General features: G+C 33.8%; 2 protein-coding genes and 1 long non-coding RNA gene across 4 annotated transcripts in view; 1 reads left to right on the top strand and 2 right to left on the bottom strand.

The window, feature by feature from the left end:
* Window positions 1-2961: 2961 nt before the first annotated feature.
* Window positions 2962-3754, bottom strand: LOC111793543 (ethylene-responsive transcription factor 4-like). The gene has a single exon (XM_023675471.1). It carries the CDS (start codon window positions 3646-3648, stop codon window positions 3010-3012), a length of 639 nt encoding a protein of 212 aa, XP_023531239.1. The 5' UTR covers window positions 3649-3754; the 3' UTR covers window positions 2962-3009.
* Window positions 3755-6232: 2478 nt separating this feature from the next.
* Window positions 6233-9875, bottom strand: LOC111792245. Of its 2 annotated transcripts, none has more exons than XR_002814766.1 (4): window positions 9791-9875; window positions 9067-9191; window positions 6721-6798; window positions 6233-6631 (listed from the first exon to the last, which is right to left on the bottom strand). It is a non-coding gene; the product is annotated as an uncharacterized LOC111792245 (long non-coding RNA). The 2 variants fall into 2 exon arrangements; XR_002814765.1 differs by having other exon boundaries at window positions 6235-6631; window positions 6721-6806.
* LOC111792244 (E3 ubiquitin-protein ligase EL5) overlaps window positions 8684-12973 on the top strand; it is a 6318-nt gene continuing 2028 nt past the window's right edge. Inside the window, exons 1-3 of the mRNA XM_023673600.1 lie at window positions 8684-8890; window positions 9089-9234; window positions 9870-10162. Of these exons, the coding sequence (XP_023529368.1) occupies window positions 8762-8890; window positions 9089-9234; window positions 9870-10162 (568 nt within the window). The 5' untranslated portion in view covers window positions 8684-8761. The remainder of the gene's footprint in view (window positions 8891-9088; window positions 9235-9869; window positions 10163-12973) is intronic.

Below are 12973 nucleotides of genomic sequence, written 5' to 3'. Positions count from 1 at the left end.
TCGAGCTCCACGTATTCTTTGACAGTCAAAAGGGGATAAACACAGACTATCCAACTCAAATCATAAATATTATATTGAGTTATATATTTTTCGGTTTGGATTGGGTTGACATTTTTTTTCGACGGGTTAACCAAAACTACTCGACAACAGGGTTACAACCCAACTCAACCCAACTTTATTTTTAACATTATTGTGAAAATTAATAATATTTGATATTTGTCGCAAATGTTAGTAATGCGATGTTCTCTGATGGTTTGATATTTGAACTTTATCAGATTTTTTTAGTTATTAACATAATATGCACATTAGATAACTATCTTTTTTTTAAATAATTAAAAAAAATAACTCGACGACCCAACTCGAGAATAGAGAGTTAGATTTAGTTGAGCTGTGAACTCTATTCCAGTTGCTTGAGTTACCAATCTAACCAACTCAAAAATTTACCTATAATTAAAATAAAAAGAATATAATATTTAAATATATATATATATTCCCAAAGCTCCTAATAAAAAGCAAAAAAAAATCATATTAAGCTATCTAATTAAAAATATTTAAAATTTTTAATCATATAATTCAAACACATCCAATTATCTAAATCATTAAAAATATATATACATTATATTAATTATCTAATATTTATATGTTTTATATTTAAAAAAACAAAAAAAAAATGTAAATTATCCATTTCTGAATCCAACTAAAAGGCCATCCCACCATAAGAACACGAAGAAATGGGCCATGTTGGGTACCCTACGATTGGCCCAATAATCCAAAAATTATTTATTTATTTCCATTTATAGGTCGGAGCTAAATAATTTGATAATTTTCTAAAATGTAATAAAGTTCAATTTTGAATAATATAATTGAATTATTTATAATAAAAAAAAAATCAATAAATTAAGGACGTACGCTTAACGTTCCGTACCCAACTGGTCTCCCTTATAATCGTGGATGCTTTAACGACTTTACGCAACCCCGATACGCTTCACCCACTCAATAATCTTTTTCCTTTAATAAATAAATTTGAAAAAAAAAAAAACAGAGTTCTTTATTTCTTTATTTTACTTTATTTTTGTACTCCACAAATTATTTTTTTACCCCTAAAATCAGACATTCGAGTATATATATAAATAAATTGAGACCACGTTCAAATGATAATATTGTGATGATAGAGTCGTCAACGGACAAGTTTAAAAAATTTGAATTTCTATCTATACCAATAACGTGTATTTTATTATAATTATTATTACAATTCACGGGAAAAAAAACATGTTATGTTAGTTCGTATTAATCTGTAGAACTTGTTCATGTCGAGATAATCAGATGTGGAATTTCAATTTTTGTAGTTGAAATGAAATTACTTTTGAGGACAAAGTTTTATAGCTACATGTAATTATACTATTGTAATTAAACTCGTAATTCAATACATGGGTTGTTTGTTTTTCGGACAGGGGCAGAAGGGTAATATTGCAATAGCTGAATTTCCCATAAAGAAAAAAACAAAATGTTGGTTCGATGCAGAGGTATGATGGTGCCAACAAAGTCCATTTTTTCATCATGCATGCATGCCAATGGTTACGTGTTTCCAACAACAGAAAGGAAAAAAAAAAATGTAATAAATAAATAAATAAATAAAGTTAAATTATTAAAAAAAAGGAAAAAATACATTTACTCATTTTTAAGTTTAAGAATATTTTTAGATTATTATTATTATTATTATTATTATTATTATTATTATTATTAGTTTAAGGGTATTGTTGAGATTAATTAGGAAATTATATTTTTATTAATTTAATCCTAAATAAAAAAAAAAGGAAAAAATAAATAAATAAAGGAGGAGGGAACGAAATCATCTCCACAGATTCCGCCGACGGCAGATAATGAGTGGTCCCACCAGGTGGAACCGCCACCTCACGGCAGTGTTTGAAGAGGCGGTTTGGCGTCTCAATCTCACGGGTGGGGCCCACCACTGTCTCCCATCTCTCCCGCCTCCACAATTTCTCGTCGCTTACTTGGAAACCACAAGACTTTTTTAAAAGAGAAATAATTAATTGGGACGGCACAAACACGAGAAAAGTACACGTGCCGTCCAACGCGGCATTCCTCATGTGGACCCATTTAAATTAAAATTTGTATTAAATTGCCCGTTTTAGTCTCTTCTCACACTTTTTCTACTCTATTCTCTGACCCAAATTCAAAATTATTTCAATTCTTTTTCATTTTTTCAAATTTAAATATATTTTCGAATTTCATTTTTATATACATATTTTAATTTTTAATTTATATCAAAAATTATTTTAATAAAATAAAATATAGTATTTGTTTGATCATATTGTCTGCTTTCATGTGTTAAATTCGGTACCTCACATTATACTATTATTAAATTAAAATAGTTTTTATAATAATCATACCAACTTCATGTTCATAAATTAATTAGTTTGGCTGATAAAAATAGTTTCAATTTTTATAAATAATAGGAAACCTCATTTTTAAATATACTATCAAATATATATTTAAAATTTTAAAGCAAAAAATAAAAGAAAAAGAAAAGAATCTCTTTTATGGACGCCGGGCGGCTACTGATTTTGGCCGAACCGACACGTGTCGGTCAACCCCGTAAAAGAGCCGAAAATCGCGTAAATTCTCACCCTCTCCATATATAAATATATAAATTTAAAAATTAAAAAAATAAATGCAGAATTAGGATAGGATTAAGGGGGAATAATTTTGGATTAGTTGAAGCTTTATATATTGAAGGTTATACAGTCTTCTCAGAGCATTATAACAACAAGAACTTAACGAGATCCAGCCGTTGGATTAAAACTTAGATCTTCCACAAGCTGCCACCAAAATAAAATTAAAAAAAAAAAAAAAACCCTATTTTTTTATTTTTCCTTTTTCTTTACAGCACGTTAATTTTTTTTTTTTTTTTTTCTATTTCTAAAGATCTAACTAAATTAATTTTTTTTAAAAAAATACAAAACAAAAAGGACAAAATTAGCGGAGAAATCAAGCATCCACGGGCGGAGCGAGATTAAGATCGAGATTGAGAATTTCCTTCGCCGGCCGGCAGTCAACCACGGACAATGAGTCCGATTTGGTCTGGATCTCGGCGGCGAACCTTGCCGAATCGTACCGAATAGGATAGCCCTGAGCGACAAACTCAGGTCGAACAAAAGCATCCATGAACAAAACAGGACGAGCGGTACCGCCTCCGCCGACTTGATGCAAAAACTGCGGCTGAATGAACGGAAAAGTTCGTGCGACGCCGTAGCTACGGACGATCTCCGGTGAGGGAGTTTTTTCTTGGCTGGAGGAGGAAGAGGATTCGACGGTGCTGCTAGGGCTAGGGCTATGGCTGATCTTGCGAGGAGAAACGTCGATCAACTCATCAGGTGGAGGGAAATTGGTTTTAGCTTTTGCGCCGCGGAACTGGCGAGCGGCGTTATCGTAAGCATACGCCGCCTCCTCCGCCGTATCGAAGGTTCCGAGCCAAACGCGGCTCTTCTTGCCGGGATCTCGGATCTCGGCGGCGTATCGGCCCCAAGGCCTCTTACGAACGCCTCGGAAATGGAGTTCTCTGGCATTGTTGTTGGTGTTGCAGAGAGAAGGAAGCTTTTTGGCGGTGGATTTCTCTTTGGAAACCATGGCGGTTGAATGAATTAATTTGGTGTTCTTGCGACGGAGAGTGGTTGAAGGATCTGAGTAGGTTGTTTCTAATTGAACTGATTTCGGGGTAATATTCGGTGCGGTGGATGAGTTTTTTTATAGTACCGGGAACCGGATGGGAGGTGGGCCCGGAGATGGACCAGTTTTTATTTTATTTATTTTAAAAAGAAATAAGTGAAGCAAATGTTAGGTGAAATTTAAGGCGGTATTTAAAAATTAAATAAAGTGGTAAAAAAAAATACTAATTTTGTTTTTCTAACTGATTTTTAGGGTTATTTTTTCTAATTTTTAATATTTTTGAGTTTATTGCTATTTTTTATGAGATCTTTGTCTTTTTTAATAAAATTATTGGAATTGTTTTGTTAAATTTTATTATTTTTTTTATGTTTTTTAAAGGGTACCACGAATATTTTAAAAAAAATAAAAAAAATTATTTATCTAATTTTAAAAATATATTTTGAACCTTTAAAATGCTAAAAAAAATATTGTATAGATTTAAAAAGAACAATTTAAAAATTAAAAACCATAATAAAAACTAATTTAAAGTTCAATGATGGTTGGATATTCACAAAAAATGAAATAAAATAATTAAAAAAAAAATTATTGTGGAGGGTCAACGGGAGGGTTGACTGAGGGGGAGGGGACGGCGCCCAAGCCACGAGAAAAGGACGAGAAAACATAAAAAGAGGAAAGAGGATAATGTAAACGTAATGTCGAGTATTATTATTATTATTATTATTATAAATAAATGTATTATTAGGGAGTAAGAGTGACGTGGCACGCGGAAATTCTTAGACTGGTAGCTTTGCAGCTGCAGGTTTCATTTAATGTTTTTTTCCTGCCGCCTTCCGGCTATCGTCTAACAAGCCGTTATTACGCCATTTACTTTGGGCCCTCCCCTTTCACGCTCTGCTTTAGAGCGTCTACTACACGCTCCATATTTTGATGTCCAATCTCTTCTAATTTAAGTTTACTTTATTTAATTCTAAACATTATTTGTAATATTGACTTTTCTTAAAACATTTTTAATTATTGAACTTCATGTTAGTGTTATAATAACACTTACTAGGTAAATATTACAAACATATTCAAAATCACCTGATCAAACAGGTAAAAGAGGGCAAAAATTAGTCAATAATTATGATATTTTAAAATAAATTTAGAGAAAAAAAGACCGATTATAAAATTACTCAATAATTATGATATTTTAAAATAAATTTAGAGAAAAAAAAGACCGATTATAAAATTACTCATATTAAAATGAGACCTAAATTTTATTTTTATAAATGAAATCATAATAAAAAGAAAAAGAAAAAGTCTTGGGTGGGACATGAGCCATGGGCAAAGTCTCAACAACCTTCGAAATAAATACTTAAAAGTAAATAGTCCAAAATTGGTTTTAATAAAATAGGAAACGAATCTAAGAACGTGGTCCCCACGCGCCATTAATGGAACTGTCACCACTCTCTTCTTTGTTCTCTCTCTCTCTCTGGGGAAATGCCGGTTAGACCGACAGTACGTAAACAGTATCCACACCAACCATTAAAATGCTACCACGTGTCTACCTTTCCTCTTTACGCGTCTTTAAGAACGAGCCGTGTCGTACGGGTTTTTTTTTATTTCTTTCGGTGCAATCACCTAATTACGTCTGTGTTTCCATTTATTTATTTGTTTCATTTTCCATTTCTTTTTATTTTATATATTCTTTTGCCCTTCGTTGTTAATTATCTCACTAACCCTTTTTTCAGGCCAATACTATATTAGTCCATTTAGTTTCAATTTAATTATAATATTTTCAATAAAATTTAAAATTGATCCCTTCAGCTAATTTAAAGTTAATTTTGATTTAAATGAATTATATAATAATAATAATTTTTATGAGCTAATTTAATGTTAACTTAGGAAAGAAACGATACCATTAGAATATATTCTTAAAACTATAGAGTGATAATTAGCATAGTAAAAATTAATTTTGTTATTTAATAAATGAAATTTAAATCATAGAAAATAAAATTATATTTTTGCGTAAACGTGTGGGACATCGTGGGGATTATACGAAGGTGACGGCTTCTTATTACTTTGAAACTACGTGGAAATTGTCCAGATTCTCTTTAATTTTTTATTATTAATAATTGATTAATTAATTAATTTCACATGCAAATTTTTTTTTAAATAATAATTTGGAAAGCTTCTAGTAAAAGTGTAGACTAAGCCTATTTGTACTGCCTGAAGCCTGTTTTTATACACTTTGTAATTTAATATCAAAGTATTTTATTAAACATGAAATTTGAGTAAAAGGGTATCAAATTTTGGGATTAAACATGCAAACGCTACTCATGAATGATAGGGTTAATACTCGTGTAGGTTCAAATTTTTAACGTGTTTTAAGTCTTCGAACGTTATGAAATTTGAGTAAAAGGGTATCAAATTTTGGGATTAAACATGCAAACACTACTCATTCATGGATGATGGAGTTAATGCTCGTGTAGGTTCAAATTTTCAACGTGTTTTAATAAGTCTTCTAGTTTTATGAAATTGTTGTAATTAAAATATTTAAAATCCTAATATAATAATTAATGAAATTTTAGGGTTTTTTTTTTTTTGGTAATAATTAATTTTGTAGGTAAAAATATATAGCTAAAAGGAGGCAGGAGGACTTACAGGTCATTTGTGCAGAGGGTTGCTGCGCAAGTTAGGTGTAGAGGGCTACAAGTGGGCATTATTAGGCGCCACCCGTTGCCCCATTCACAGCCTTTTTTCAGATTGAATTCAGCTAAGCTAAGCTGATTTTGATACGAAACCGATAGAGATGTCACATGTCTGTCATGATGGGTCACGTGGCCAGCAGAAGTCACAAATCTCGATATAATAGAATAGAATAGCCCGTAATTTGAGGGTAACTTGTGGGCTTCATTCAAACCTGCACATTCCATTCCATGTTTCAGCTCCATTGTTGAGACATCTGGCCAGTTATGGATAATCATTTTAAAGCAATCGTTTCTTAAGAGGAATAAGATAAGGAAAATGACGGAAGTTTTTGAAATATATTACTCTGATGATGTAGACACGAGTTGCGACAAAAAAAAACGTCATGTACTGTCTCCAAAATCAGAACGAACTAGTCGGTACCTAAACATCTTAGGATTCAAACATATCAAACAACAAATATTTTAAATTTAAATTTAAATTTACCTTTCATAATAAAAAATAATTTAAACATACTTCTAATACTTCTTACTTAATCGAGAATTCTTGTCATATTTAGACGGATCGTAACGAACATAGAAGAAATAAATCCTATCCAGATATGAAATTAGCTGCAAAACAACAATAATAAAGTGGTTTTTTTTCTTGTTTTTTTTTTTTTTTTTCACTCAATGAATTAATTATTCATATATAATCATCATTTCATTGAACTAGAATTGGATTCAACATTTTTATGAGTCCCTTACCACTAGCAAAGCTAAGAGATAAAATTTTAAATGGCAGGTCTGTTAGAGCAAGGAATAAAATCACTAATTAAGTACATAAAAGGTGCTAAATATTTTGTTGATCCAAGATTACAAGTCTTGAGCGTTCCTACATCATAAACTATTTGTTTTTCTTGCTGCAGAGAAAAGGAAAGTGTATTCAAGATATTGCATCTCTGGACAATTTTGATGGGAGGCTTAAAGCTTTCTGCCAAAGGCATCCAAATGGTAAACTGACAAAGTAAAGTTCCCACAAATCTACGTGTGAGACAGCAGTAAGATTGTAGCCAAAGCAAGTCTTTATGGGGCAATTGTCCCAGATCGATGGGAGAGGGGAACGAACTATTCCTTATAAGGATGTGAAAACCTCTTATTAACAGACACATTTTAAAACCTTGTGGGAAAAATCGAGAGGAAAAACCCAAAGAAAATAATATCTACTACAGGAGGGAGGGGTGCAGAGACAGCCAGGAGGTTTGCCTAGAAGCAACAGCCACCCTTGAAAGAGTGTGTAATAGCTCATTGATCGAGCGCCGAAGATGAACGGGGCTAAGCGATCTATTGAAGCTGTGGGATGTAAAAATACATCGGTAAAGGAGCGTTCCGCCTTAGAGGGAAGCACCTGCGCAAGTAGTGGTGGACAAAGTGGAAGCGAGAATATCGGCTTGAGTAACACAAACATTGGTGAGAATCCAATGCCTCAAAAATCTAAGGGTTCTTTTACAAAATTCGTCTACAAAAGATGAGTTAGGACTGAAGAACAGGCCAAAAGACGTAGTCGATAGGTGAATATGTCTGTAATACTCTTTATTGGTCCCAAGAGACCAAGAAGGCAATGATAGAGGAAAATTTTAAAGAGAATAATATGGGCTTGGAGTATTACACTCCAAAACTAACGATTAGATCCAAACTGAAGCTAAATTCCATGTTTGCGAACCTCATCTCCATCGTTTGATTTTTAGGAAGTCAGATCAAAATAATGAAAAGGGATGTGTAGGTTTCAATGGAGCAAAGAGACGTTTTTGCTTGAAAGCAAATGAACCAAAAAACTGGACATATGTGTGCTAAGTTGTGGAATAAAGTTTATAGAATCACTCCAAGAGAGTCCCACCTTGGACGTTGCAGAGCCAAGGATAACGAACTTTCCATTAGAATGTTTCTAAAAAGATGGCTACTTGTCTGGTTGATTACTACTCAACAAAGGAGAGAGAGAGGTTCTATGGCTGAAGCAAAGGCTTGAATTCATCTTTGAATGTAAATATCCAACAATCTTAATGTTTAAAATCAGCAATGAAAATGAAGGTTCCACAGAATAAGATTCCTTTCTCTAATTCCAAAACGAATACTTTCCCCCTAATTTAAAATCTTCAAGCACCTCTATCTGGGAAAGCAAGCAAATCTATAGTGGAGTGGGAATCAAACTTTAAGTCATTTACGTGGGAATACGATAACCAAGCACAAAAAAAGAAAAAGGACGGATAAACGATGATGGCAAGGAGGAATATATATTCTCACTTGGATTAATTATCCATCTTCAAGCAGCGAAAGAGCTATAAAATCCCAAACACTCAAAACCAACAATTTGATATCTAAGAGATTAAAGAAGAGGAAACTTCTGAAAAATGAGCAGACGTTCTACTAATTTTCCTCCAGGACTATGGCGGGCTAGAAGGGAATATGATCACCAGAGATATAACACAAATGATTCAAACCGTATGAGCTCCACATCGCCACACCCTCAACCATTTCAGGTCAGCAGGTTAATGATTCTTTTGTTTTGCAATGAACTATTATCCTATAATATTATTTGCAGGCGGTAAACAGAACATGTAAATCAAATCAAATTCCAAATGAATAGTTCACCTAGCTTTTCGCAGAAATGTAATTAAGTAGGCAAGAAGCTAAAGAGATTGTAACAATCGTATACCTCATTGTTCATGTGCTTTCAGAATTCTTCTAGAGATACAAACCCAATTCCATTGCGGCCTACTGGGGGGATAGATCCCGTTCCATCTCGGCCTACTAGGGAGCTAGATCCAATTCCATGGCGGCCTACCGGGGGAGCAATGATTGCAAGATTGTTAGAAATTGTCGGGTAATCAGATAACTCAAAAACTTGGTAGATTTTTTTAGGTGTTGTTTGGTGTTTTGCACTGAATTATATGCAATCCGAAGAAATTGATATTGCAGATTCATTTCATATGATGTGAAATTAAAAGAATTAGAGGCCAAGCAAAGTTTGTGGTATATTGCCTGAAAATAACACGAACTAGTATCTAACTCGGTAAGATAACTTGACAGAGCATTTAGAAGTCCATGAATTTCATTAATGGAAGAAATTGAGGAAACAAATCATGCAAATTATGAAGTGTCAGAAATGTGATTGAGCTCCAGTTCCTTCTTAACTGGAGACTGGTTCGTTGGAGATTCTTTTACACAAGGGAGTTCAACAAGATTCAACACTCTTAACGCATTAGGCATAGATTTGTTCACCAATAATCTCTATTTACAAGTTGCACGGAAAGAGGATCATGTCATTCTCATTCATTTGATTGAATTGCCTATAATATATAGCATAGCATTCAAATTTTGTCATGAGCAGCATCGAAATTCTTGATGATATCAGTTTGTTTCAGAGAAAGTATACTTACATTGCTCTTATATCCTGCAAGTAAATCCATATCCTCCATAGTGTGTTGATGATTCATTCACTTTTTGAGAAATTTCCAGTCAGCTAGAAGATCCACCAGCCATAGTCAGAATCATTACCCACTCCAGACCGAGGCAGATCGAGGCCAGTTCAAGACCGGCAGAAATGTACAGGCCAACTCCAAGATCCGAAGGAAACTCCACGCTAACATCTGAAGAACAAAATATGGCGCTGAATAAGCTCAAGAAAAAAGTCTATGATCCTCCAAACAACGCAAGTAGGAGAATAAGCTTCTATTACAGAGAGAATAACAGGAAAAATTACAATGAAAGGAGCAACGGTGAAAATGATGAAGACGGCAAGAGATGCGCCGTTTNAGGGGGAGTATTGAGATATAATATCTAGAGTATATATTATTTATAGAATATATCTTAGATATTATGTCATAATATTCTTTATTTATGATTTGATTTATAGTATATTTTATTTTATTCTAGTATTTAATTATTTTATATTTTCCTCATTTGTACTAGCTTGTATCCTATTTAAAGGATATCAATATCAATGATAAAATACACCTTCCCAATTATATTTTCTATCTCATTTTTAACATGGTATCAGAGCACCGATCTTGGTATTCCTAAATACCAAAATTTTCTCTATGGCAGCATCAGCCAAATACAGCTTCAAAAATTCGGATGTTGATTCAACACATCCTTATTATATTCACCATTCTGATCAGCCAGGATATTCACTTGTTCCAATCAAATTAAATGGAACAAATTATCAATCCTGGAGTAAATCAGTTATGCATGCTCTCATTGCCAAAAAGAAAATTGGCTTCATTGATGGCACAATTGAAGAACCGTCTCAAGATGCAGATTCAATCGAATTTGAACTATGGAATCAGTGCAACAGTATGATAATATCTTGGTTAACTCATTCAGTTGAAGCAGATATCGCTGAGGGTATTATTTACGCCAAGACAGCTCGTCAAGTGTGGGTTGATCTTCACGATCAATTCTCACAAAAGAATGGTCCAGCAATTTTTCAGATACAAAGGTCTATAGGAATGATGTCACAGGGAACCATGACACTGTCAGTATATTTCACAAAGCTCAAAGCACTATGGGATGAATTGGAAGCATACCGCACGCCATTTACCTGTAATCAACGTCAAATACATATTGATCAACGCGAAGAAGACAAGTTGATGCAACTACTCATGGGACTCAATGAATCTTATAAAACGGTGAGATCTAACATATTGACGATGACTCCATTACCTAATGTGAGGCAAGCCTATTCATTACTTGTACAAGAAGAGATGCAGTGTCAGGTGACTTCTGAACCTACTGAGAATTTCTCGATTGCATCAGCAGTGCAGAAGAAAACAACATATTCAAAACTCGCGAAGGATAAATCATGTGAACACTGCAATAAAAGTGGTCATACAATTGATGAGTGTCGATTCCTTAAGTTTCACTGTAAATTTTGTGATAGAATGGGACATACAGAATATCAATGTCAACAGAAAAATAATTCTAGAAGGGCAGTACGATTCAATCAACGCAACAATCGAGGATATCGATCATCTGCAAATATGGCCGATGTTTCTCAGTTGAATACAGAAGAACAGTCACCTAATTCCATCCCAAATTTTTCTTCTAGGCAATTACAACAGATTATACAAGCCTTATCTGCACTCAATCATCGTCCTTTTGGTACTTCTGATAATAACATCAATGTTGCAGGTTTGTTTCCAGTATCTGCATTTTCTATTAACTCTACGAGTTCTAATCCATGGATTCTCGATAGTGGAGCTACAGATCATATAGTATCCAAAGCTTCTGTTATGACTAAACCAAAGACTACCACCATATCTACAATAAATTTTCCTAATGGAGACAGCACATGTGTCACATACCGGTAATGTTTCTTTTAATCCTGACCTTAAATTAAACAATGTTTTATGTGTGCCTTCATTCAACTTAAACCTAATGTCCATCAGCAAACTTACCAATGACTTGAAATGTTATGTGACCTTTTATCCTGATTCTTGTGTTATGCAGGACTTGGCTACGGAGAAGATGATTGGCTCGGGTAAACAATCCGGAGGTCTCTATCATATTTCTTCATCTCCAATCAAGTCTTCAGCAAATCAAGTATCTCAGTCATCTAATTTGTGGCATTTACGCCTAGGTCATCCTTCTCCTTCTCGTTTGTAGAGTGCTTCAAAGGGTGTCTTGTTAGGTAACAATGGTGATGGTGTTCTATTTATAAGATAAACAGCCGTTAAAATGCATTCTCCCCAAAAATTGAGTGGAACCTGTGACTGAAAAAGAAGAGACCTAGCTACATTTAGGATATGACGATGCTTACGTTCTACGACTCCATTTTGTTGTGGAGTATAGACACAGGTGCGCTAAAATTCAATGCCACAAGAAGTAAAAAATGGTTCCAAAGATAAGAACTCAGTCCCATTGTCTGATCTAACTATCTTGATAGTAGTATGAAATTGAGTTTGAACGAATTTAACAAAGTTTACTAACAAATGGTGTACTTCTGATTTGTGTTGCATAAAAAAAACCCAAGTACATCGGGTAAAATCATCAACAACAGTGAGAAAAAAACGCAAACCAGAATGGGTTGGAATTTTATGTGGTCCCCAAACATCACAATGTAACAGATCAAAGGCAGAATGGGTTGTTATTGAACTTTTTGGGAAAGACAACCTAGTTTGTTTTGCTAATGGGCAAATACTACAATTATGAGAAAGAGTGGCATTATTAAGATGCAATTGATCAACTAGAAATTTAAAACGAGAAGGAGAAGGATATCCTTGTGGTCACAAAGGTTACAAGTTGTATGACATGCAATCTAAAAACAATTTTATTAGTCGTGATGTTAAATTTTGTGAAGATGATTTTCCTTTTTCATCAGCTTCACAGACTTTAACATTAGCTCCTTCAACTCCCATTTTACCATTTCATGATCCATCCTACTCAAACATCCATTCTGATCCTTTGCCGTCTCCTCCGCCTCCTATTCCTTCTCCAAATTCATCAGTTCCAGATTCACCCACTAAATCTGATCTTATCCCACCTGATACATCAATTCCACTCCGACGTTCTACTCGTACCAAACAACCTCCAGCTTATTATAATGATTACGAGATGTCTTC

The sequence above is a fragment of the Cucurbita pepo genome, chromosome LG04, assembly GCF_002806865.2.
Source record: "Cucurbita pepo subsp. pepo cultivar mu-cu-16 chromosome LG04, ASM280686v2, whole genome shotgun sequence".
Classification (NCBI taxonomy): Eukaryota; Viridiplantae; Streptophyta; class Magnoliopsida; order Cucurbitales; family Cucurbitaceae; genus Cucurbita; species Cucurbita pepo.
This window is presented reverse-complemented; position numbering and strand designations above follow the sequence as displayed.

Coding starts and splice junctions, on each gene's coding strand:
- LOC111793543 (XM_023675471.1), bottom strand. CDS start 3,648: ATGGTTTCCAAAGAGAAATCCACCGCCAAAAAGCTTCCTTCTCTCTGC.